General features: G+C 34.3%; 4 protein-coding genes across 7 annotated transcripts in view; 3 read left to right on the top strand and 1 right to left on the bottom strand.

The window, feature by feature from the left end:
- LOC105255211 (protein grainyhead) overlaps nt 1-9709 on the top strand; it is a 104302-nt gene extending 94593 nt beyond the window's left edge. Inside the window, exons 9-15 of one of the 2 annotated variants that reach the window (XM_011264355.3) lie at nt 733-844; nt 1146-1240; nt 1462-1632; nt 1825-2010; nt 2863-3315; nt 4892-4956; nt 6040-9709. In XM_011264355.3, the coding sequence (XP_011262657.1) occupies nt 733-844; nt 1146-1240; nt 1462-1632; nt 1825-2010; nt 2863-3315; nt 4892-4956; nt 6040-6313 (1356 nt within the window). In that variant the 3' untranslated portion in view covers nt 6314-9709. The remainder of the gene's footprint in view (nt 1-732; nt 845-1145; nt 1241-1461; nt 1633-1824; nt 2011-2862; nt 3316-4891; nt 4957-6039) is intronic. The other variant, XM_011264356.3, reaches the window with a different exon arrangement.
- Nucleotides 9710-14951: 5242 nt separating this feature from the next.
- On the top strand, nt 14952-19392 carry LOC105255212 (serine proteinase stubble). The gene is made up of 6 exons (XM_011264357.3): nt 14952-15291; nt 16629-16942; nt 17375-17847; nt 18020-18294; nt 18551-18696; nt 18992-19392. The coding sequence occupies exons 1-6, from the start codon at nt 14967-14969 to the stop codon at nt 19142-19144; spliced, it is 1686 nt and encodes a 561-aa protein (XP_011262659.2). The 5' UTR covers nt 14952-14966; the 3' UTR covers nt 19145-19392.
- Nucleotides 19393-19678: 286 nt separating this feature from the next.
- Nucleotides 19679-23087, bottom strand: LOC105255213 (serine/threonine-protein kinase greatwall). The gene is made up of 3 exons (XM_011264358.3): nt 22633-23087; nt 20144-22127; nt 19679-19825 (listed from the first exon to the last, which is right to left on the bottom strand). Exons 1-3 carry the CDS (start codon nt 22831-22833, stop codon nt 19779-19781), a joined length of 2232 nt encoding a protein of 743 aa, XP_011262660.1. The 5' UTR covers nt 22834-23087; the 3' UTR covers nt 19679-19778.
- A 132-nt stretch (nt 23088-23219) lies between these two features.
- On the top strand, nt 23220-26242 carry LOC105255214 (serine/threonine-protein kinase VRK1). 3 transcript variants are annotated; one of them, XM_011264359.2, is made up of 9 exons: nt 23220-23286; nt 23369-23586; nt 23974-24026; nt 24106-24175; nt 24268-24464; nt 24564-24777; nt 24853-25529; nt 25649-25753; nt 25873-26242. In XM_011264359.2, exons 2-9 carry the CDS (start codon nt 23433-23435, stop codon nt 26008-26010), a joined length of 1608 nt encoding a protein of 535 aa, XP_011262661.1. In that variant the 5' UTR covers nt 23220-23286; nt 23369-23432; the 3' UTR covers nt 26011-26242. The 3 variants fall into 3 exon arrangements, with proteins under 3 accessions (XP_011262661.1, XP_011262662.1, XP_025261778.1); XM_011264360.2 differs by having other exon boundaries at nt 23228-23296; XM_025405993.1 differs by lacking the exons at nt 23220-23286; nt 23369-23586; nt 23974-24026 and having other exon boundaries at nt 24257-24464.
- Nucleotides 26243-26615: the final 373 nt, after the last annotated feature.

The following is a 26615-nucleotide window of genomic DNA, read 5'->3' as shown; positions in this document are numbered from 1 at the left end:
GGGAGATCGCTGAGTAGATAGATATAGGTATAAATGTAACCGCGTAACGCGAGCCTCTTATTCACGGGTGTATTCAGTCTCTCTCTCTCTTTCCTTCCTTATTTCGCGCACCCATATTCCCTCCGGTACGTCGGTACGTGCAGTTCTTCGCCCATTCACCCGAATCACGAAAAATCCTTCCTCCGTCTCGGCGCTCGCTCGCCGCAAGCGGCGAAACGCTCACGCCCGCGTATGTCCGCTCGAGCGTGCGTCTGTCGCGGTTGATATGCGTCTCCGCGTATCGCCTGAGCAAAGGATATCGCCGATCCAGGTGAACGAGAAATTCGAAAGTTAATTTTATATTTGTAATCCTTTTTTTAGACTATTTTATATACGCGCTAATTAATTATAAACTATAAGAAATCTCGCCGCATGAGGAGCCTTAATTTCCATTTATCTAAGAAAAATTGATATTGATAATTATAAAAATATATTGTCGAAAAAATATAAGAGAGATTGTAAAGAAATATCGAATGTACATATTTTATCTAATGATTTTTATATAAAATTTATATATAAATTTATATATACAAATTTATAATAAATTTATATATAAATTTTTATACATTTAATATCTTTTAGAAAGTTTCCTTTGCCATTGTTACAAATAAGCACCAAATAAATAATAAATAATAATTAATAATTCATTGTCAATTTCCATGTCATATGATTAATAATTATTTATCTGCACAGAGTGTGGTAATGTTGATGTTTCGGGAGGAGAAGAGTCCGGAAGACGAGATCAAAGCTTGGCAATTTTGGCACGGCAGACAGCACTCTGTTAAGCAACGAATTCTCGATGCTGGTAAGATAATATAAAAAGATATGAAAGGCGAACCTGACCAATAATGACTTTCTTTATGGATAGCGTACGACGATAATAACTATCGATATTCATGATCGATTAAATCTATAAGTCTTTTGTGTTTTTGTGCAAGCTTCCTAATCCGTAACGGACGAACGGTAAGATTTTATCGCGACCGTATATACGCCCCGTTATTTTAATATTCTATTTGAAAGCATCTCACGAGAGCGTTAGAGAGTATTAGTTACCTCATATTCCCTAGCATGATCTGCGAGTTTCAGAATCACGTCCGTTGTTACAGACACAAAGAACAGCGTCGGTCTGGTGGGCTGCATAGAGGAAGTCGCGCACAATGCGATTGCCGTTTACTGGAACCCACTCGAATCGTCAGCGAAGGTAAGGAACGCCGGGAAATGTCGATTCACGTTACCTCTCTTTAAACAATGTACGTATATACTCTGGCCCTCCCCTGACATATCTCGATTATCGCCGCACAATCTTGCGCTCCGCGCAAATTGTATCGCATTCGATCGCGCGGCCTTTTTGTTAGCGGAAACATTAATAAAGCAATTCCCGCGTAAGCAGTCACCGCTGTTACCTGTCCGATTTCTGCGCAGATAAACGTGGCAGTACAGTGTCTCAGTACCGATTTCTCGAGTCAGAAAGGCGTGAAGGGTTTACCGCTGCATATCCAGGTCGACACGTACGAGGAATCGCCGCCTCACACGCACACGTATACGCCGCCATCCCATCGGGGCTACTGTCAAATTAAAGTCTTTTGCGATAAGGTAACCACTCGTGCATTTCCGTACGTTTATCTCTTCTTTATCCTTTCTCTCTCTCTCTTTCTCTCTCTCTCTCTCTTCGTTTCGCTCCTTCTCTTTTTTTCTCCCATTTGTGATGTAAATAACGCGCGATCGCTTCCTGATCGCAATAACGATCGTCGAAATTAAGTTGAGAGTTAACGTTGCTTACCACAGGGGGCAGAGAGAAAGACCCGGGACGAGGAGAGACGCGCGGCCAAGAGGAAGATGACGGCGACAGGTAGAAAAAAGCTCGACGAGCTTTATCACTCTGTCACGGAGCGCAGCGAGTTTTACTCCATGGTCGACCTGCATAAACCGCCGGTGCTGTTTTCGCCGCCGGCCGAACATGCCATCGACAAGGTGACAATCCACTTTTTTTATACGTAATTCAAGCAAATAAGTATCGTCTAGAAAAACTCATCGAGTTCTTACGGAAAAATAAACTTATAAAAGCCATTTAATAATCGATATTGAATTTAATCATTGCAAAGGGAATATTTCATTGTATGAATATGTAAAAAATAGAAATAAACTCCTTTTCTGATATATTACATTAACTTGGAGATAAAAAGTATTCGCGAAACGCGCATATAAAGCAGTTGAAAGTAAAAAACTTTGTTTATTTTTGAGAAAAAAGTCCGAATGTTTTATCTTAGCATGCATTAATTAATCGGTGTAGAAGCTGACCCAAAAAAATCATGTGGTAACCACAATCCTCTGCTCTCACCTCCGCCAGAACCCTGCACTAACCGCAACTCTTGCATCGCAAAGTAACGACGTGGACTTTCTCGGAGACAACCTTTCGAATTTTGCGTTTTATAATTCAACTTCTTAGTTTTTACTTAATACTTTTTTTAATTAGTTTATTTAAATAAATATTATTATATAAATTTATCGCGTAATTATATATTATGTATCCTGTTGCAGAATAAATAATGATGAAACGTATTTATTATTATTCTATTATCAGTGCAAAGCTTTGGAAAAGTTATTAAATTTATTTCTCTCTGCTCTTATAGTTTCTAGATTTGTCCGCCATTTCGTAATTTATATTTTTTCAAACTGTTTTATCTGTTAAAAGAACCAATGTTGCATTCCAAGACTGCTCCTCATTTCCCAACGCAAAATTCAAAAGGGTTCTCGTCGAGAGAGAAGAAAAAAGCAAAAACCGTGTAGAAAATAAAAATAAACTTTATTCTTCTTCCACGACAGTTCTCGACGATGGAGTTGTCGGGCTTCTACGGTGGTGGCGGCGGCGGGGGCGGAGGTGACACCGACACCTCGTCCCTCAGTAACGGTGAAAGTGGAGGATTGAAGGCGGGGGGTAGCAGCCCCTATCCGGCGGCATGCGGCCGACCGAGTCTGCCGGCCCTCAAGTTCCACAACCACTTTCCACCCGACAATCTCAGTAGCCTGCACGACAAGAAGGACTCATTGCTGATGCAGGTACAGGAGCTACAAGGATCGGTGCTGCAAGGGGTGCAACAGACCGGTTTAGCGGGTGCGATAGTATCCAACAATCGGCTCCACTTGCAGCAACAACCGCCGCATTTACGCCCGACCGATGCCGAGGAGCGCGTTATGCTATACGTGCGTCAAGAATCGCAGGAAGTCTTTACGCCGTTGCACGTTACGCCACCGACGGTCCAGGGATTGCTCAATGCTGTAAGAAATCAACCCTAAAGATATATTTTCCTTTTATACCGCCAACAAATACACGCATTGACATTTACAACATACGCAACATCCGCGTGCGTAGAACGATTTCACGAGTTCTTGGCACCTCTGCGAGGTGACGGCTTGCGCGATTTGTTTACATATGTGCCGCTTTCGGAGATACAAAGATTTGAGAGAAGTATATTTATAAAGTTTTTTCAGAAATTATACACAGAGCTCAAATAATCTCGTTGCATTATCGTGAGTTTAATGTCCGCAGTGCGCAAAGGAAATTATTAATTCTTCCGAATGATGCTCATATAAATGTACTGTTTATTTTAAAACGAAGAGTAAATGTCGCAGATATATAAACCGAATGCGTGTAATCGAAGAGAAATACGCGTTTAAATGTTACGTTTACTAAACATTAATGTCATCCGGTAGTAAAGTAGATGATGTAACACACATTCTCTAAACTCGTTCGTATGTCTCGTAGAAATGGAAACGGGAAATGGAAATTCTCGCCATTTCCATACCACGACCGAGAGATACCGGCAACTATACGTACAGTAGCTACAACATTTTATGCAAAACATCGGGCGATGCCTCGAATATGCGCAAACACGGACGTTAATGGATTAATGCGTGATTACGTTCACCAGACTTGCTCTAAAAAACAGATTAAACGACAACAATAACGCAACGTGTTATATCTCGCTATCGAATACGTTTCTGTAGAGCCAGTAACGCTATCAACCCTAATAAAATTATTACGCCGGATGATAACTAATAATTGTTCGATTTCAATCGGTATCACTTTAGTTTCGCTCATTCAATCACGCTCGAGGCACGCGAAAAATTACGCCGTGAGGATATACGAATGCACATATATATTTATTTACGTACACACACACATATAGTCTCATGTCAGAGATTATCCATGCATGTGAAGGCATATTACGCCATTATTAATACCCGCGCGTTTGCCCTGATCCGCTCGCTAATTAATATTAATGCGCATGCATCACTGTCCACTGTGTCCAAGATCCTTATTAATATAATATCAAAAGTGCAAGACGTACGATCATATTATTTCTCTTTCTCTCTCTCTCTCTCTCTCTCTCTCTTTCTCTCTCTCTTTCTCTATTATTTCTTTCCTTCTTCGCGGATGTGCGAAACTGTAGGCGGCTCTGAAGGATTTGTCAAACGTTGATATAAGAACGCGTTACATCTGAATCGGAAGAGAAAAGTGGAAAAAACATCTCTTTCTTTATCATATCTTTATCTTTTTCCCTTTTTCTGACGCGTTTTCTACACGGTTCACGAAATAGATGGCGTATTTCTATCTCGATTGCGCCCCAATCGACTCAATTTTTTATACATGTTCTTTTTCTACTATATCACCACGTTTCGATTCGTCTTGTCTATCGATCTAGCTCTGTCTTCATATCTCTCTCGCTATCGCGGAGATATTGCGTCCACCCACGCGTGTCTCGTAAGTACTTTCTCAAACGCGCGGGCGCGAAACAAATGGTCCGCAAACCACTGTCAAAATTCTAATGTTCTACTTTTTTCTATTTTGCAGATTGAGTCAAAGTACAAAATTGCATCCTCGAGTATTAATAACCTCTATCGCAAAAACACAAAGGGGTAAGTTTAGTAGAGTGTCATCTTTACTTGCATGCACGCCTACGCGATGCATGCCATAACGGTGACATTGCCTGACTCTCTCCGCCTCTGGTTTGGTAGACTCTCTCTTTCTTTCTCAATCTCTCGCTCTCCCTTTCGCCTATGATCGTGCCTCTTTCAAACGTCGGATACGCGTTCCTCTGCGTTGTACATTTGTATACGTACACAATTTTCAGTAAAGTGTATACTCTCTTTGTCGATCATCGTAACACGCACGCAAATGTCGCTACACGTTGAGTGTATCTTGCCGCTACGCACAATCCTGATTAATCCACTAATTTATTCTTCACGCTTCTCGTCTTTTGCTTTACATTACAAGCGCACTCATGCACGTTTGATTGCCTCGTCTAATATCGTCGTGCGTCTCGTTCGGCTGACTTTTCATTTTGTCCATATATTTTCCAACATACGTTGGTTGCACACGATGGCGTTGTTTATCTCGAGAACGATTACTCTTCGTTATTCGATAGATCACTCACGTTATAAAAACAAATCCTCTCTTATTCTCTTTCTCTCTTTTTCCCTCTCAAACTCTCAATACGCAGTGCGCTACGAATTTTTCAATTCGCTTTTTTTCCTTTTAAAATCCACCGCACATCCATCGTCTTGTTTCGCCACTATAATATTGTGATGATTTTACGATGACATATTGCGTAGTATTATTATTTTTCAAACATTTTCCTCTTTTTTATTAATTTTGTAATTTCATGAAATTATATTAGAAAGAAATATATATAAATATACTATAATACTAAAATATTCAATATTATGAAAAAAATATAATATATCCGTCACAACTTACAATTCTTGGAAGTTGTTGCACATTAAAGTTTCATAATGATAATGTGACATGTCATTTATCGTACATAACAGAAATTATATAGTAACTCGTTTACTAAGTATCATAATATTATAGCGGCCAAAGTTACCGCGTTGCATGCCAACTCGAACGATCATTACGTTCCCCGAGAAATGATAGCTTCCGTTTGCGGATCGTGGCACGTCGAGGAAACTTAACGAGAGCATCACCCTACCCTGTTGCAGAATTACAGCGAAAATTGACGATGATATGATCCGATATTACGTCGATGAGGACCTGTTTCTGCTGGAAGTCAGTCACTCGCGGATCAATCCAGATCCTGGCAGCGAACGTAACCCGAACTCGCCGGGTGATCCCGGTGATCCGGGCGATTCTCCCTCTACGGCCGGATACGATGTCACCCTCATCGAGCTATCTCATCCTCCACCATTGCCGCACTCACCCCTTGCCAATTCCACGCATGCACATGCCCACGTTCATGACAATAGCAACACGTGAACCGAATTAGGCGAGACAGAAGTTCACTCTTGATCGTGTAAATATACCATGTAAGTTGGCGAGGACTGATCATCTGGAGGGAAAGGAGAGAGAGATCTCGTATCTAGCGATAATTGTTAAATGGACAGCGAAATTTTTTGCATCGGATTTGAAGATTCTTGTACAAGTGATCAGCTTATTGAGAAGATTCATCTAATTAATTTTCAGTGAAGAATCATGAAGGATCATTAAATTATCACTCAGGAAGAATCATGAAGAATCATTAGATTATCATTATTGTATTTTCAACATTGAAGAATAATTCACACACAACATTTCGTTATTTCAATAGATCATGTAATCTTATTATAATGTTATATAGAGAGTCGAAATGTTTTGTAAAAAAAATATGACATATTTTCTAGATTTTTTGGCGATTATTTCGTTAATAATTATCATTTGTATAACACTTTTAAATGATCTTTTGATATAGCTGTATGGGCTTCGACTCGACTGAAGCAAATAGAATGTGCAAGAATGTACGCATACGTCGCTAATCGTACGAAAAGCGACATGTTATTTTATATTATTTGTTTTCGTCTCGTGAACAATTTATATGATCAATTATTAGATTATATATATATAGGGTACTGAAGCGTTGCGCTGCAAACGCGAGCGCCATGTAAATCAATCAAAATTGATTTAAGTATCCCGGTATATGTTATATATACGTATAACGTATATTGTAGATTTATATGAGATTTATTAATTCGTACATTACATGACGTATCGATCCTTAATTCGGATAGTTGATACATAGCCTTTTATACGTCCGCAAATTTTAAAAAAGCGTCACATTAATAATATAATCGATATTAATCCCGCGAATTATCACATTGAAAATCGATGAGATATAGATACTTTATGTACATCATAACGCGCGTGCCACCATTTCATGTTAAACGAATGACTCGATATGTATGTGTTAATCAATGATAGAGGCGATCTGTGTTCTTTCTGATGCGACTCTGCGCATTTCTATTCGATCTTCGTCCATAAAGATTTCAACGCGCGATGTCGATTTCGCGCAATAAATCATACAAGAACGATCGAGAAATATAAAAAAAGATAAAAAAATACGTATTTCATCAACAGCTCGTAAAAAGTTAATCGATACTTTCTTTTTATTTGCCTCATCTCGTTAACAAGATTTTTATAGCTTCTCGTTTATGAGCATATTAACGCACGCGACGTATTTATGCATGAAGACGTGGTGCGATTTCGTAACGTTGCTATTAACCGCGATCATTACATGCGAATCAATCTCGGAGCAAAAATCTATAATATCGTGTTTATAAAAAAAAATTATGAAAAAGAATCGCTGAAATTAGAGATTGCCTCTTCTTGTGCTACACTTTTTGCCACGTTACGCTCGAAATAACCTCGAGAAGCCACGACTTTTTCTAAGTCTTAAGACTAATAAGAGTAATATAATATCACACTGTATCTATTCGTAGTATAATTCCTCTATAACATAGCAGCAGCCCGGATCAGACGTTAAATAATAAAATAACGAATTGATATCTCGGAATTAAAGCGATCAATATTCTCTCCTCAGAAGAAAGAAAGAGAACCTCATACGCATTTTAAAAATGTTTATACTTCTATCTTTAAAGCACAGATCAAATAAACTGCTAAACGAGAAAATACTTTTTTGACTTTAAAATAAAAGAAAAAAAAATGAAATCTTCAAGAATTATATTCGGCCCTGCTTCCGAGATGTTAATTCAAGATCTGTGCGAGATAGAAACTCGCATTGATTACGTCGAAAACGATTCACTCGAGAGCAATTAAGATAAAGATTTTGTTTATTGGATATATGCTTTTTCAGGACATAGAATTACCACGCTTTATAATCTCATAATGAGTTCAATATTTCAGTCTCACTCGAATGTAATGAAATCATGATATCGTCGACACGTATTAAACGCGCGACCGACGATAGCATTACCAATAACTTGTGGTTATGTAGTTTGTAAGATAAAGTTTGAAGTAAAATATATTTAAAATGTGCCACCCCCGGTGAAAGCAAGCCACTTGCCAGCTTATATCACGCGCAATCACGATTAGGCGCGTATGCACACATATAACGCGGAAACATATGCGTACTCATACTCATACGTTTTTTCATACACGTATACACATACACATACTTGTTGTCAATTATATTAGAGATTTAGATTAAAGTAGCATAATCACGATCATGTTTTATATTAATCATATACATACGTCGATACACACCGATATCAAAGCAAGGATCAAAATACGCTTGTAAAATGCTTATTATTACTTATTGAATACTATATTTTGTTACATTTATTGCAGATAGCATATAGATTGATATTATTAATATTATGGATTCTATTCGATTACGCGTAAAACATATATTATAGTTATATTATATTATTATTAATATTATTATATTTTTTTTATACACACGAAAGTGCGTGTCTGTACGGAGTGAGAATGTAGAAAGAAGAATGGAAAATGAGAGAAAAAGAGACAAAGCGAGAAATGGTGCGAAAGAAATAGTGCGTATGAATGAATAACTCGGAATGTCTGTGTATGAAATGTCAGAGAAAGAGAGAGAAACTAGCATCTATAAAATCAGTTTATGTTACACATATCTATGAAACCAAGATTGTTGGTTAGCTTTAGTCCATGACATTTTTTTGACATAATCGCACCGTCCCCTTTTTGTCAACATTTTCTCCTTCCATGTCCTCTCAACAGCTACTGTTGCACGTAGAAACGAGATGGAATGTATGATTTGTTATGTAGAGACAACAGCTGTGTCATTGCGCCATTTTATTATAATAGTATCATTCCATTATATTATTATTCTTACAATTATTAATATTATTTACATTATGAGAACAGAGAAAGAGAACGAAAGAGAGAAAGAGAGAATCGGATGAGTCGAAGTTCTCGAACCGTCCCAGCATTGTACTTAAACACCAACGTAAATGACAACGTAAATGGAATGAACTCGCGAATTTTAGATTTTATAATGTTAGAAATAGAGGAATGCATAGATAAAAAAGCTGTTGTTGATCGATAAATCAGACCGAGAGTGTCGGTTGAATTCGGAAGTGTGAGAACTACACAAAAGGATAAGATGCGAGAATGCCGAGAGTACAATCGTTTTTCTTCCGCTGCGTTGTCTTGCCATCGTGAGATTGTGCCAGAGGTGATATTATATTATTACGATGTTTATTGCAACAATAAATATTATATTAGTACGTTTTATAAATCGCACGCATTTATTATTGCTAGAGGTAAGTTTTATAATCTTTATTGTTGTCGTATCATCATATTGCTTGGCGGAACATGTGTGAATAAATTATATTAAAATAAATGAAGATTGAATAGAATTTATAGAATCAACATATATATAAATATATTCATATATAATAAATATAAAATATTAAAAAAAAATTATCTGTATTAAAAGAAAATTAAATACAAGATAATTAGAAGAATACTATAACATAAAAACAGGAAATGTAAGGTTCTAATATTCCGAAGGAAAGAAGAAAAAGAATGATTATAAAAATAAAGATTTATCTTTTCATTTCTACAAATGAAGGATCGACATTCTTTGTTCGTTTATTTCAGAAGATTAATATTCATTTATGTATCTTTTGCATCACGATATCAATCTTCTCCATATTGACTTACGATTTGACGATGTATAATTGTTCGTTTATCAGCAATTTGCATTAGCATATATCGTGAACATGTTTCGTTCCATTTAAGGAACTGCGTGAAATATTTACGAGATTAAAAATTTCCGATTATATTAGCATAATATATCTGATATTTATTCGAGTTTAAAAACGCCTTAAGCAATGCTATTAACTTTTTATGCAAGAATTATATATTTTATTGACTTTACATATTAAAGTATGATTGAAAAAAATGTACAACAAAACAGAAAATGATATTCTAACGATATTCGTGATTGTTCTATTGTTTTTCTCATCATTCCTTTTACAAAAATCGCGAACTCTTGCTTTGTTGCATTTCGCACAACGTTAAGGACATCGCGAAGCAGCGATCAAAGGAAACCTGTTGGCAAGGAATTCAAAAGAAAAAAAGGGAATTCCGTGCGTGAAAACCCATAAAAAGAGATAAAGAAGATTCCATGTCTTAGAGGAAGAATGAAAGAAGCGTATCACAAAACTAACGATATGCAGCGAAGTCCAACCGCTTTCGAAAAGATCCGCGCGTATTTCGCAGCTGACTTTAACGATTATTTTAACAAGCCATCTCCCAGCCAACATTTCGATAGAATCGCTTTTTCGAAAAAGCCTGACATGACACATCCAATGCGATTAGCATCCAAGGAGTATTTGATTTCGCGATCAGAGGGAAATTATTATATTTAATCACTATCGATCATAAAACTGATATGTAATAATAATGATTATCGATGAAAAAAGAAATGGATTAGTGAAATATAATATTACTTAATGAATATATAGATTCATTAAACATTAGATGACTTTTTTAAATAATGATTTTAATAGTTTTTTTAAATTAGTTTTAATTTAATGAGTTACATTTTCGCTAAAATACGATTTTCATAAAGAATTTAATTCTAGTGTTTAGTATATTTTTACAGAAAATATTTCTCACATATTTGTATTTGAAGTCTGTAAAAATAGATGTATATTATTGACAAGTATATTTAAAAAATTCATAATTTTATAAAATAAAAAGATTTTAGAAATTTCTTTTTTTCGATTTATCTATTTTTATAAAAAGAATCTGTTTCATTTCCCAAAGTTTTAAAGTATTCATTATAATAAAATTTAAGACAATACATATATTAAGATAACACATATATTAAGATAACACGATATTTTTTTTATTTGTTTATTCGAAATGGAGAAATAAAATATTTTGTATCTCATTCTAAGTTTATATTTGTTCTTGAGATAAAGCTTAATATTGAAATATGTGTCAAATAATCTCTCCTTTGTTTGTTTTATATATTTAGTAGACATTATATTGGTAAGAAGCATAAGTTTTCAGATATATTAATACGAGAATCAATCGTCAATGAGTGAGCGTAGAAATAAGATCGTAAGTAAATTTCTAAATTTTTCTATAAAAAACGAGAAACAGATTAATACTAAAAATAAAAAGCGTGTTAGAATCTTTCAATTGTAGTTCTTTAATATTAAAAGATATCTCTCTCTCTCCCTCTTTATTTTTATCTTCTTGTTTATATTTAATTTTTCTCTATTTAATTCCTATATAATTTTTCTTTATTTTTGTTCGCATAATAAATATTGCTAATTTATTATTAGATCATCCTTTATCTTTTATAGTAAATATTTCTTCACGTTTCTCTAAGATATGAAAGCGTAATATGTAAATAAAAACTAGAAAGAAGATTAATTAGTGTCTTAATTATGGGATGCAACTTGCGTATTTTCTCGAATAAAAGAAGGGATAAATATACGGAGAATATAAGTGGTTACGGCGCGACTTAGTCAGGCAGCTATCATCATTAGCTGTAAATCAGCTAGTATAGTGGCAATCGTAAAAATTCACGATGTTGTAAAAAGACACTGGTCCTGATAAATTATAGTTTTGTAAACATAATTTATGTTTTCTTTATTTTGTTCGAGAGAAATGCATATCAATCAGTTATGCGAAGTTATAGAATTTGTAAATGCTCTGTAAATAATATTTAGCAAAAAAAATGTTAAACAATTTTGAACTGTGTTTCTTCTTAAGATCGCTTCTTTTGTAAGAAGACTATTGCATGCAGAATAAAAATTAAATTTTTTTATTTCCCAAGCAATTATTTTCTTGGAAAGATTTCATATCGAAATATTATATTACTTCTCAAGAGATTTATTTCTCAGAAAAAAAAATAAAACTAAAAGAGAAAGAAAAATCTAAGAGGAAGAAAAAAAATCCACTTATCTTATATTTTTAAATCTCTAACACACATATATCGATATGTTAAAAACTGTTTTTAATAGACTCTGCTTTATTATATTAATTCAACGAGTAATGTCGATAAAAAAACACGCATATAAAAAGTAAAGAGATAAATCATATAAATATACAAAAAAATTCTTGAAGTCGCACACAACAACATTAGATTTAGCCGTAGGCTAAATTTTAAGATTGTATCAGATTTTTTGTATGATGTCAGATATGTATTATATTCTAATTTTACATTCTAGTTTTTGCTACGTATTACATTTTAGCTTTTCTGACACAACACTACATACAAATAAAATTTATATATAATTTATTTATATATAATTATATATATAATTTATATATAATTTATATATATATATATATATATATATATATATTTTACACACACACAAGCACACACACACATACACACACATACACACACATGCTAACATTTAATAAAAATCAATTATAATTTTTATTAATAAATTTGATAACTCGTATATTTGTAGTCAATTATGCGTATAAATTTTATAGTATTACGAAAGCGAACGTGTTTTTACTGTGTATTCCGTTATATCATACTAAAAGAAAAGTAATAATTAGTATATGTAGAAAGTAATAAAATTTCTGTTAATATTATGCCATCTATTATGACCGCTTTCATGTAAACACATAATATTTATACATTATTCAAGGAAAAGAGTAATTCTATAATTTGAAATCTTATATTCTATATTCTATAAATTCGAAAAAATATTTGTAAATAGATAAATTAATTAATTTCCCTGAAATTATGCTATGTGCAAAACTTCATGTCTTTTTTTACTTTTTTTCATTTATGTATCGACATATAATGTGCAATTTTATTTATATGCTCTTTCTTTCGAATAATGTTATTAGAATTGCAACAAACGACCTTAATATTTCTGGTTAATTATGAGCAGTCCTGAGTCAACCGGTTTGCACATTTCGAAGGATTCGGCAAAGCATAGCAATCTTATTGTGGCGCCAAGACGAAATCTTGAACCAAATTTTATATGTGCGCGTTAAGTATGGTACATATTGCTGAATATTCTTGTAATAATGAGGTCAGTGACTCGAACAAGAACATTGAACTTTAGTCGTATGCTTCTTGTCAGTCTCTCAAAGAGAGATATTCCATCTGTGTGTTCTGAGAATCTATATTCATAACAGGTGAAGAAATGTTGTAAAATTTAATTTCATATTTCAAATCTATGACAGATACAAATACGAGAATACAATATGCATGTCCAACCACCCACGATCTGTCCATTACTAAGCTTAGATAATGTGTGTATTTTTGGCAGAGTCCGGTTTGGCGGGTCAGATGTTATTCGCTGTCCTTATCGATTATCGAGCCCTCTTTTGCGAGCGACAATAAAAAAAGAAGTTTTATCTCGTCGAGATGTCGACAGTAAGTGGTTATTAACTGTCCGGTCAAAGAACGCGCGGACTTAAAATCTCTCTTCTTCCCTCCACCCTTTAAGACGCGGTTCGTCGACCTAGGTATCGCAATCTTGACGTATACTTCAAGGTCTTTCGCTCTTAACTCTCCCGTGTAAGATACTGTATGCCTCCGCACATGATCGAAGATCTTGTCCTAGTGGACTGTTTCTAAAGATGAAGGCTTGCTTACAATATATAAATATAGATATACAAATATTTGCATTCGATGAAATATTTGGTGGTTCTATCTATTCGAAACTACAAAGAGGGCATTTTATATATAATAATTTTTCATATTCTTAATTTAAGAAATATTTATTTCTTTATATCAAAACGCTTTATATTATATTAGGATTTACGTGATATTATTAGTTTATTTTTAATGTAATTAAATGATTAACGCGAGCATAAAAGTATAAAAATTGAACAACTGCAGTAGCTCTTTGGAGTAAACAAAAGATCACGACGAACGTGGGGAAAGACGGTTCTATATTCACTGTCTCTCAGCGGAAGGAAGTGCATAAATACCTATCGTCGAGATAGGCGGGGATCACACGGTAAGCAAGTTCACGGCCGTCCCTTACGTGCAGCCTTCTCTTGGCATCTTCAAGGCCAGGTGCGAAGAATCGTGCTCTCTATGCAAATGCCAATTGCGCAGCATTCAAGTTGGACACGAATCGCGTGATCAAAGACTATCACGTACAATTTACATAATCGATATAACTTAAATTCAGACAAATGTGTGTTATCATGTGCGTATAAATTGATCAGCGGATTAATCGCGAATATTTGTCAAGAAATTATCTCTCGAGAATCACATCAAAATTATGCAAAATAAATACTATTATATAAAGTATTTCACATGTCAATACTATAATTTTTTCTTATGATATAAATAAATTATATGTGCAGTATTTGAAATAATTGCTATACAATTTTTTCTTTTTTTAAAAATACTACAATGGCAGAACATAGATTGCTGAACGTTTTTATATTGTTCTAATCTTCCTGTAGAATCTCTATTTCGCATCAAATCATAAATAAACCGAAATGATTATTTTGCACATTGTAGGGAGACCGTGTGTGATCCCTACTGCGCCCTCCGTCGATCCTCTATCCTGCAGTTATAGGTGATAAAAGAGTAAGAGAATAAAGGAGCACCTTGTGCGTCATATCGAAAAGGAGACACAGAGTAATGCCAAGCACTAGAGGGAAGGGCAAGCCCGTTATAAGCTCGAGCAGCGGCTATTCAACAGCTCGGAGTCGCTCAGGACCCCAGCCGGTATTCGCACGTGGGTCCCAACCAAGTCCCGTGTTCCGCGCATCATTACTCTTCGCGGTGTTGACAACACAGAGTACGAATAATCGAGCACGTAAACAATCATCGTTCGCGATGCTGGTGTTCGTGGTACAGATAATCGCGACGATCGTACCCCTAGCTGTAGGATCGATATCCAGATCGTCGAACTTCGAATCGAACGATGACATTCATCCGGAGGAAGATACAGTCATTATCGAAGGTATCAATCTGTTTCGTGTGCATTTTAGATATTAATAAGCTGAGATGAAATATAAGTTTATCCGCATTTTCTTGATATATTCACATAAACTATTCTCTGAGCTTGATTAAAAATTATTTCAAAAATTCCATAAGTTGAGTTAATTTCTTTAAAAAATGATGTAGATCAAGATTTTAAACATCAGCGCAAAGATTTTTTCTTTTAACTGTCATATATAATTTACTTTAATAAAATATACAATAAAATAAGAACAAGATATTGTATATTAAAATTTAAATTAGTGAACTTTTTATATCGAATATTTATATTCGATATTTTCATAATTTGATAGCTTTATAAAGGAAAGAATATTTTTAGATGATTAATATTATTCTGAATTTGTTAAAAAAATTGTTTGATGTCTCCGTCATTTTCTGCATTACATGCATAACTGTTTTGAAAACTTGTTTTTTCTAAATTATATTATCGATTATATATTGAGTCATTTATAAAAAAAAAACAATGGCAAGCTATTTCTGTGTGATCTCTTCTGGTCAATGACTTTTAGCATTACCGATCTTTACTCATCGACAATCGCGAAATCCTCAAACAGATCCTTGTATATCGGATACTGATTAACGAACAATTCGCATGTTCCATACACGGTAACCGGAAGTTCTCCCGGTACGCACAAACCTCACCTTTGACGTGCGTGTACACCTGTGCGTCTTGCGTAGGTCAGCGAACTCTGCTGCTAAGTATCTCGATGGAATTCTATTATGTTTCGATGATTCATTGCACAAGATGTTTTTACGGAGTTTAAAAAAATTTTACAACATTTATATACAATTTCTATTTATACGTTTTCCAATAAAATCATAGAAAATTTTTCACTTTCTATTTTTAAACTTACTTTCAATATAAAATTTATTTTCATTTCAGCAATTTAATTCGTGCAATTCGTGCAATAGGCTCAGATATTTGTGAATATATTTTAATTTTATCACAACTTTTTTGATATTTAAAAAATCTTCGGGTATATTACAGCCTTTCGAATACAGCTACAAACTAAAGTAAACATTATCAAGTACGTGCTGACATAAACATGCTCGATGCTTATTTTGATTTTGCGATGATATAAACGTGACATATGCCGATATTTAATTGATAGAGAGAAGTAATATATTTGAATAAATATATAAATTTTTAATATAATGTGTCAGTATATATATAAACATATACTGACCAATAAAGTGTCAGAAAATTTAAAATAAACCGTAATAAATATATTATATAAAAATATATAGAAAATGTACTCTTTCCATACAAATAAAAAATTGTAAAAATTTAATTTGCAGCTGCGGTTGATCCGGATCAATTCGAAAGAGAAGGACGGGGCATTCTTTGGAACGGAGCCACGACTCGTGAGACCTGTCTAACATCCAAAGGCGAAGTCGGTCGTTGCACGACCTTCAAGGAATGCTATCCATACTTTAAAATCCCGGATCTTGGTGCTTTAGATGGTTGGGTTCTTGGCGTTTACGACACATGCAGCTATATCCGCGAAGATGGGAACCCAAGCTTTGGAATTTGTTGCTCGAATCTACAGCCCTTCATCACACCTCGTCCACCGACCGATAATTGTGATGATTCCATTGTGCAAAATCCGCAAGTAAGATGACTTGAAAACAAGTCGAAACGTCCGCACATGTTTATCTTTTAAGCCTGTTTATATATATCTTTTTAAGCCTGTTTATATATATTTTTATATTATGTTTACCGTTCTTATTTTACTTAAATTTATATTATGTAAGACAATTAAACATAATCAGTTAATATGAAATTCATCCCATAAATTCATCTCATAAATTTTAATATCGATACGCGACTTTCTTTTATTCGTAGTAACCACTTTCGCTACCGGAAACGTAATTCACGTGATTCGAATTGAAGTCTATTATGAATCAATCTACTAGAAAGCCAATTATCCCTATCTCGATTCGATAATATAATTTCGCAAAAAACTATTTTCATTTATTCGGTTCATTTATTGTTCCTGCAAATATTTTTTTTGCGTTGTTCATCAGACACTGAATTATTTTAGATAGAAGACAGTGAAAAAAAAGGCCAAGAGCCTGGGATAGCGCGCCCTCAAGCTGCTCCTACTTGGCCACCACCGATTCCGACACATCCACCCAATCACACGATACCGCCATTACCAACTCATCCACCCTCGTCTGAGCTACCCTCGTCTACGCATTCCACGACCTTGAAACCGATAACTACGAGCTCAAAAAAACCGGGCGTTGCTACTACATGGCCAACGAAAAAGCCAACCTGGTGGCCAACCTCATCGACTATGACGACTACCAGCAAATCTCCTTTCTCCAGCAACAATCTATCGCAGTGCGGTGCCAAAAATGGTAATCAAGACCAAGAGCGAATAGTTGGTGGGAAAAATGCTGATCCAGGCGAGTGGCCGTGGATCGCCGCGCTTCTTAATGCTGGTCGCCAATTTTGTGGCGGATCACTCATCGATAATCAACACATACTCACGGCAGCGCATTGCGTCCTAAAGTAAGTCTAATTCACCTATCAATTTATTTCGTAAATTAAAACAATCAGTATCTCTATGTTAACTAAAAAAATAGATCTATATTAAAAACATTTTTAAAATGTAATATTAAGTAATATAAGTAATATTGAAGTAAAATCTGACTCTTTAGAAAAATACGTTGTAATGTTCCAGTATGAATTCTTGGGACGTCGCGAGATTAATAGTACGTCTCGGTGATTACAATATCAAAACGAATAATGAGATTCGTCATATTGAAAGACGCGTAAAAAGAGTCGTGAGGCATAGGGGCTTCAATTCACGTACACTTTACAATGACGTCGCAGTTCTCACATTAAGCGAACCTGTGGAATTTACGGAACAAATTCGACCTATCTGTCTTCCTAGTGGATCGCAATTATATCAAGGCAAAACGGCGACAGTTATAGGATGGGGTTCTTTGAGAGAAAGTAAGATTTTTATGCTAATATATCTTTAACTCACTAATTAGCGATCACATTAAAAAATAGATTTTTGTTTTAATTTAGAATAACATGTAATTAACATTCAAGTACTCTATCAAGTACTTTTATTTATACTGTACATGTTATGCATAATTCGATTTGCATAATTATTTGTACAATCATGTTTAGTGTGAGATTATACGCGAGTTAACTCTTTGAAAAATATTTTTTTGTGTGAGAAAAATACTTAATATTTATTTAGGTGGACCACAACCAGCAATTTTGCAAGAAGTTTCGATACCAGTGTGGTCGAATAGCGAATGCAAATTAAAATATGGAGCAGCAGCACCAGGTGGAATTGTGGACAGTTTTTTGTGCGCTGGTCGTGCTGCTAAGGATTCGTGTTCGGTTTGTACCTCTTATTCACATCTTGCGTAAAATATGGCTATATAATTTTCAGTTTGTAAACTCGAATGCAATTAATTATTAATTAATTTCATTAAGTGTGCATTTTTTAATTATTTTTATTAAATAAAATTTATTTTTTCATTAATTAATTTAAGATGATTAATTTTACAAAATATAGCAAAATATATTTACGATTGGATGACCATTTATTTTACGATAGATGTGGAATATAAGAATATTAATAATTATATTGTAAATTTGATTGTAAAAATTAATGATTATGTTGTACTTACAGGGCGACAGTGGTGGTCCTTTGATGGTTAACGATGGGCGTTGGACTCAGATTGGGATAGTAAGCTGGGGCATAGGATGCGGGAAAGGTCAATATCCTGGCGTATATACAAGGGTAACGCATTACGCGTCGTGGATTGAAAAAAATCTAAAATAAAAAATACACAGGCGTTATACACATTTATCGCTACGTCTCTTTTGCACAGTTGTTGTTTCATCGACAAAATAAATTGCCGAGGAAACGCAGAATCGATTCTCGCTTTGGTGAAAAATGTGATAAAAGAGCTAATATGCCCTAATATAAAACTAGAGCTTTATAGCGGTATTAAAATCTTTTATAAAGTAATTATATCATTTCCTTTTTAATTAATAAATTTTAAATTTTGTATCATCGTACCATTTATGTACATTTCCTGATTATTAAAAAAAACATTATTCATTTACTATTAATATGTACGAAATGAATGAAAAATCGTTAATTATAAAAGTAGTAACAAAATATTTTGTATTTTACATATATATATGTATGTATATATGTATGTATGTATGTATGTATGTATGTATATATGTATGTATGTACGTATGCATGCATGTATGTGCGTGTGCGTATGTGTATGTATATGTGTGTATGTATGTATGTATGTATGTATATATATATATATATATATATATATATATATATATATATCGCTATACATACAAATATATAAAAAATATAGTTATACATAATAACAGTTTCGATACATTATAGGCTTCCGTTCCTGCCATGTCTGCATACAATATGTAGAAGGCTACGTATCGCAATTACTAATATTCAATTGTTGCAGAGTATTCCGCGCTGGAAATAGAAATTCTTCTATTAGACCGGTACCATCATACAATAGATGTATAACGTCGTTTAAGAAATAATACCGCGTAAATATCGAAAACGCACAATTTTAAGATACTTTTTTTTCAATAAAAAATTACAAAATTAATTCTTCAAATATTATATAGTAGCGATTTTTCTTATAGAATATAAGAATATATATTCCAAATTTCAGTCTATATAAATTAAAATCTTAATCTTTAAAAATTTAAATTTTAATCCTTATATCAATTACGTGGTATTATTTCTGAAAGAGATAGTAACATCGAAGTCGTAGTAATAACGTACCTTGAAAATAGCACGTATCATATTTATCGTCTGGCCGCGGGATGAACGGTGGTATCGCTTTTGACGGTTCGTCCCAGGGAAATTCGTGAAAGAGAGTCATGGCGCGTACTTCCTTTGCCGAGGGTCGTGCCGTTTGTTCCAAAGTGAGAAGTGCATCGATAGCATTAGTTGCTGCTGATGATAATGCCTCTTCATCCTCTGGCCATGGAACATCGCGCGCAAGAATGTTTGCGAATACTGCTTGCGGTGTTTCATCATTGAATGGTGGCAGACCCGTGCAAAACTCATACAAGCATACACCTAACGCCCACCAGTCAACAGCCGGTCCGTGACCCTGTCTGAGCAGCAATTCCGGAGCGAGATAATCAGGCGTACCGAGTATGCGATCGTCTGATCTGTTAGTGCCAGCTTGACCGCCTCTTCGCACAGACTTGGGCGTTCTGTAAGGCGTGTAACAATTACCCGAAGTCGCAGGTGTCTTGATGGGCGAGATACCCTGGGGCTCACTATGATTTTCGGATGTATTGTTCAGATCCGTATGTAGATCGGGCACGGAATGCGAAGTGGATGGCGGCAAGCGAAATCTCGTCTTTATTAAAGCCCTTGCATCCTCCTCCTCTTCTTGTGGCTTTTGTGGTTTTTCATCGCAATTTCTTCGTCTAGCAGAGGATACTGGTGTACTAAAAGCTACTCTACCCGTAGATCCGCTTTCCTGCTCAATATTCTGATTCGGTGTCCTACTCCCATCGTTATTTGTCAAGCCGACAGTAATGTCCACTGTTTTATTATATACCGAGGTATCATCGATCATAGGACTTGCACAAGAAAATAAGGGATCGCGATTATTTCTCTTGGGTGTTTTGTCGACGTCCAGATCCATCGAGTCGATCTCGCATGTTAAGCCAGTCGTTGCACATGCATCGCCCCGCTTTCTCTTCGACCCCCGAACTCGATTCCTGAATGAATTCATACAAGTGCTTACTGGACTGGTGGTATGTACAGGAGATCGCTGTTGAGATTTTTCCGCCTCTAGTGTAGATTCGTCGTCCTCTTCTTCCTCCTCCACTATATTTTGATTGCCTAGTGGGGCCGAGGATGACGCTTCGCAAGTATAATAGCTACTAGAACTATCCGGACCGTCTTCGTGCCTTTTAATCGTGGCTTCATTTTCTTCCACATTACTGTGTTCTTCAGTACTTTGTTCAAAATGCAGATCTTCCGCCGATTGAAAAGGTGTGACACCAGATATTCGAGAATAATCTCCGGATGCAACAGAAGAAATAACTGAATTTGGTGACAGATGTCCTCCAAATTTAGTGCAGTTTTTTTGCAATGTAGAGAGTAAATTCATGGCTGGTGTGCTTCTGTCACTGAGATTCGATTCGCTCGTAGACTTTTGACCGGAACCGAAGGATAAATGGGACGTCAACGAGAGTAACTGGCCGGGTGTTCTAGTGCATAAACTGGGAGTCGTCGGATTTACTAAATCTGATATTTCGAGATCCCTATGCAAGGATGATATCTTACTGAGTCCAAAATCTGTAAGTTTCACGTGTCCTTCACGCGACAGAAGCATATTATCTGGCTTTAGATCCCTATGTACAATGCCATGTGAATGAAGATACTCCAATGCTAGGCATACCTCTGCGATATAAAATGCCGCCATGGGTTCCTCAAAGAAGCCATAAACGCCGATCAGGCTCTTGAGATCACCGCCCACCATATATTCCATGACTAGATAGACACTGCTGACAGATTGCAGTGAATAAAAGAGTTGCACGCAATATGGACTATGAATCACAGCAAGTGCATTGCGTTCGATCACTACTTGCGATGCCATATTCTTATTTATCATCTCATTCTTTTTCATCACTTTAATCGCATATACTTGCTCAGAATTAGATTTTTTGTATCCTAAAAACACTTTACCAAATGCTCCTCTGCTTATTGGCTTCACTATCTTAAAATCCTGTACATCTGGTACCTAGCAAGAGAAAACAATGATATGAAAGTTAGAGCAAGAAATAAAACAACAAACAAATTAAACAAAGTAGCATATTTGTATAAATAATACTTGTTATAAATATTTGTAACAAACTAAGTTCTACTTCAATGTAAAATATACTATTTATATTGTACCAATGCAATTTAATCAATTTATCTTGCTTTAACAATATATTAATAGTATTATCAATAATTCTGTATAATCAATATCATAGACGAGTGTATACTTTACTTTTATATAAACTAAAATTTATCTATTTTATTTCTTTCTCTAACAACTTTTTGCAATACGCTGTTATTTAAAAATTTTAGGGATAACTAATGCTTGATTCCGGAAAGACTCAGGCCCAGTTCCACAATACAGTTAACCCGAGTTTAAATAGCGAATGGACCAATCAGGACCCAGTTTAACGTATTAAACTCGGATTAATTCTAATTGTGAAACCGGCCCTCAGTCTTATTAGAAATGAAAAAACGAGCGTTACCTTTGTAGTGGGATTAACAATTTTGGAAATGGTATTGAAAATAGAATTGTCGATGTATCTCTCGGATTGTTGCGGTGTACGCTCCCCATTATGATGCTCCGTGTCATTGTTATCCTTGCAGGATGTCTCGATGTCTGGCTCATTGATACGATTGTTCTCATCTGAACTGGATTTCGGTGAATCGGACGTCGTTTCTTCCATTAAAAAAAAAGTTTAAATAAAAAAAAATGCAAGAAGAGATTCGCGACGAATGTAACCTAGATTCCCGGGGCGCGCGAATCCCGACAATAATTTCCGACGAATCTATTCCTTCGCGTGGCGTCTCATAAAATTCGCTATCGTATTGCTAGTCGCGCGACTCTAATCATAATTTTTTCCCGTTTTATTTCGCGAGCAAAATTCGAAAACCGGTTGACATTTTTCAACATCACGCACATAACACATACTACATAAACGCGCGCGCACACAACATCGGCCAATTTCAGGATGGAGATCTGTCATGCTGGGCAACGTAAATCTAGAGAGATGGAAAAAATGGCGCTTATAGTTATTTTAGGATTGGCCGATTGGCTACACGAATCATTTAAACTTTGCTGCCAAATTCTGACGGTTGCCTGTAATCGCATGTCGTCTCGTGCCTCGTAACGATAGCAGGTACATACAAGTGGATATCGTTCTTTTATTAACGCATTGTTTTTCATCGTACAATGTACATTTTAATCGGAATCTATTACAGGAAACAATTACATCGTCATAGATCTTAGTCATAGTTTTCCGCGATATTTGGATTTGACTTCGCGATGGCAGCGAAAAATGTGAAGAGACCGAAGAAAAAAGGCGGTTATTTAATGCCCGATCCAATATCGGCCGGAGAGATTCTCACGGATATATCCAAAGGCCAGTGGATCCTTGGTAAATCGATTGGCGTCGGAGGTTTTGGAGAGGTTTACTCTGGTACTTAATGAAATTCTGTTGCTATTACATTTGGAATCGTTCGTTTGCTGCAAACTGAACTATTACACACTCCGTTGTTTATACGCATTATTTTGAACAAAACAGTAAAATATTTAAAAACATAGACATAATTAAGCAAGCAAGAATCAACATAATTGTCCTTTTGCAAAAATTTTACATGACAAATTCTGTATGCATGGTTACATGTATATTTGTCAGAGATGGATAAAAATTTGAATTTGATTCTGTCTTGCGTAAGTGAACATAAGTTCACTCTATTGCATTTGATTCTTTTATATGATGTTATTTATCAATTTATATTCTAATACATAAATATTTTAATTATTATGTATTGTGTGATTAATTCTCCAATGATATTAATTACAGCGGCACCTTATTCTGGAAAACTCCCCAAAGATTATTCTAATGTTATAAAAATCGTTAGTATTATACTTCTTTATACTTATTATACATAATTTTAATTTTATATTCATATTTTTTAAAAATTGAATTTATTAGGAACCACATGGAAATGGCCCATTATTCGTAGAAATGCATTTTTATATGAGAAACTGTAAACCAGATGAGAGTAAGCTTAAAAAAGGATTTTTATTATGAAGAACATTTATTACTCACATAACAAAATGTTTGAAAGATAAACATATCACAGTATATTTTTAGTTGATAGTTGGCAGAGAAAAAAGAAACTTGTTGCACTTGGAATGCCTAAATATATTGCATCTGGAAGTCACGAATATAAAAATATGAAATATCGGTTTTTGGTAATAAATCGGTATGGAAAGGATTTATGGAAAGTATTTGAGGAAAATAATAAACACTTTCCAGAACACATAGTATATAAACTAGCTTTGCAAATAGTAAGAATAATTATAAAAGGAAATAATTGTATGCAATTTATTATTTGTTATATTTTAATAATTGATAATTTATATTGTGTTATTTTAATAAATTTCTAGATAGATATATTGGAATATATTCATCACAAGAACTATGTCCATGCTGATATTAAAGGTGAAAATTTGCTACTAGATTTAAATTCTTATGATCAAATCTACTTGGTCGACTTTGGTTTAGCATCTCGCTGTACAACAAGCATTGAATTAAAAAAAGATCCTAAAAAGGCACATAATGGTACTTTATGGTACACAAGTAGAGATGCCCATATGGGAGGTAAGAGAGAGAATTAGAAATTTAAAAAAAATAATTCTGATACTTAAGGCAATTTATTATTTTTTTTTCTTTCAGTACCAACACAGCGTGGTGATTTTGAAATCTTGTATTATAATATGATTCTGTGGTTATGTGGTTCACTACCATGGGAAAAATTACTTGATCCAGTTATTGTTCAAAAAGAGAAAGAAAAAGCTTTCAAAAATATAGACAATTTTCTAGAAAAGTGTTTTCATGGATCAATTCCACAGGCTATGCATAAATTTATGACTTTATTGGCTAGTGTTAAATTTAATGAAATGCCACCTTATGAAAAATTTAAAGAAATATTAATAGCTGATTTAAAGAAATTAGGTTATAAATCAGATGGTAAATTAAGATTAAATACTATCAGTACATCGATTGAAAATCCTTCTAAATCTACTCCACAAAAAATAAAAAAATCTGCAAATGGAGTCAGAAAAAGTCCTCGTATGAAACATATGGAGTCTGTGAATCCTATGAGAAATCCAAGAGAAAGTACTATAGGTGTTGTAATTGATAAAAAACGTTGTAATAGAAGAGATATTGAGAAAGCATTAAATGATATGGATTCTGATGATGAATATGATATCCAAATTCTTAAAAAAGCAAAAAAGATAAAATCCAGTAAAAAAATTAATAAAATTACGGATGAAATAGTTCCATTATATAATAAAGCAGAGGATCAAAATAATTGCAAGGATGATTCTGGAGATGATTCTGAAATTGTGGTAATTATGACAATTTGAAAAATAAATAGATATGAAACTTTTCAGTTTAATTTTATAATTTGATCCATATTATTTTAAATTTAATTATATTGTCATCATAGTTATTTTTACTATTATAGCCTTTATCAAAACGTCTAAATAAAACGCGACGGAGAAAGCCAGCTGTAAATAAAACAAAACGAAAGATTAAGTTGGATGATTCGGAAACCACTTCTGAAACTGAGGTAATAAAATTTGTGTATTTAATCAATAAAATACAAAATAATTTATTTTTTAATTCAGATGAGAATTATACATAATTAAACATAAAAAAGATATTTAATATTTTTTAATATGTCATTAGGTTGTATCAAAAGGAACAAAGTCAAGACCTGCTACTACCTTTAGGGATAAAGTAACTACGAATAGATTGCATTCAAATAAAGCAATATCCAAAGTTGATACTGAAATTGAATCTGATGAAGATATATTTGATACTTAGTCTCATGGACAATATTATAATTGTGATATTTATACTACAAAAAATATCTGTAATTATGTATCTTGCATTTTATTATATATATTTTTGTACATCGTCTTTTATGCTATACTTGACATTAATCACAGCATTATTTACTACAGGTTGATCATGTTACAAGATTAATTCAAATTTCTCTTGTGTAAATATATGAGTAACTTTCAAATATGAATACAGTTTAAGTTAAACTTGTTATTGGAACAATTATAAAAATTTACTATTTTGATATAATAAAATATTGAATCCATATTTTTGAATAATATGTTGAGTAATATGTTGAGAAAGTATGTGTATAGGACTTCGATAAATTTTTGAGTTATAGTTTGTGTTCACATAAATTATAATTTGTGTTTGCAAAACTGTTTTGATTTATTGAGCTATTTATTGAAGTAAAAAATGTAGAAATGTTTCTATTTTCAGAAAGATAAAAAATAATTTTATTATTAAAATGAATATAGTATTATCGTCAACAGCGTGGAGGCGATGCGATGCGCATGCGCTCAACGCTGATTGGAGCTGACCGAAGCCGACCGAGCGTGCACAGAGAGACTGAGAGATGTCGTAGCTCG

The sequence above is a fragment of the Camponotus floridanus genome, unplaced genomic scaffold (genome assembly GCF_003227725.1).
Source record: "Camponotus floridanus strain SB8 unplaced genomic scaffold, Cflo_v7.5 scaffold13, whole genome shotgun sequence".
Taxonomy (NCBI): Eukaryota; Metazoa; Arthropoda; class Insecta; order Hymenoptera; family Formicidae; genus Camponotus; species Camponotus floridanus.
The sequence above is the reverse complement of the archived record's forward strand: the minus strand, read 5'-3'. Positions and strand labels throughout refer to the sequence as shown.

What these genes read in the sequence shown, in the direction of transcription:
- LOC105255212 (XM_011264357.3), top strand. Translation starts at nt 14,967, where the DNA reads ATGCCAAGCACTAGAGGGAAGGGCAAGCCCGTTATAAGCTCGAGCAGC. An exon ending in CCATTGTGCAAAATCCGCAA is followed by an intron (nt 16,943 to 17,374) that starts GTAAGATGACTT and finishes GAATTATTTTAG; the next exon opens with ATAGAAGACAGTGAAAAAAA. An exon ending in CTGCTAAGGATTCGTGTTCG is followed by an intron (nt 18,697 to 18,991) that starts GTTTGTACCTCT and finishes TTGTACTTACAG; the next exon opens with GGCGACAGTGGTGGTCCTTT.
- LOC105255213 (XM_011264358.3), bottom strand. Translation starts at nt 22,833, where the DNA reads ATGGAAGAAACGACGTCCGATTCACCGAAATCCAGTTCAGATGAGAAC. An exon ending in TTGTTAATCCCACTACAAAG is followed by an intron (nt 22,128 to 22,632) that starts GTAACGCTCGTT and finishes TTCTCTTGCTAG; the next exon opens with GTACCAGATGTACAGGATTT. An exon ending in TGATACGTGCTATTTTCAAG is followed by an intron (nt 19,826 to 20,143) that starts GTACGTTATTAC and finishes TTCTATTTCCAG; the next exon opens with CGCGGAATACTCTGCAACAA.
- LOC105255214 (XM_011264359.2), top strand. Translation starts at nt 23,433, where the DNA reads ATGGCAGCGAAAAATGTGAAGAGACCGAAGAAAAAAGGCGGTTATTTA. An exon ending in TTTTGGAGAGGTTTACTCTG is followed by an intron (nt 23,587 to 23,973) that starts GTACTTAATGAA and finishes TATTAATTACAG; the next exon opens with CGGCACCTTATTCTGGAAAA. An exon ending in GAGATGATTCTGAAATTGTG is followed by an intron (nt 25,530 to 25,648) that starts GTAATTATGACA and finishes TTACTATTATAG; the next exon opens with CCTTTATCAAAACGTCTAAA.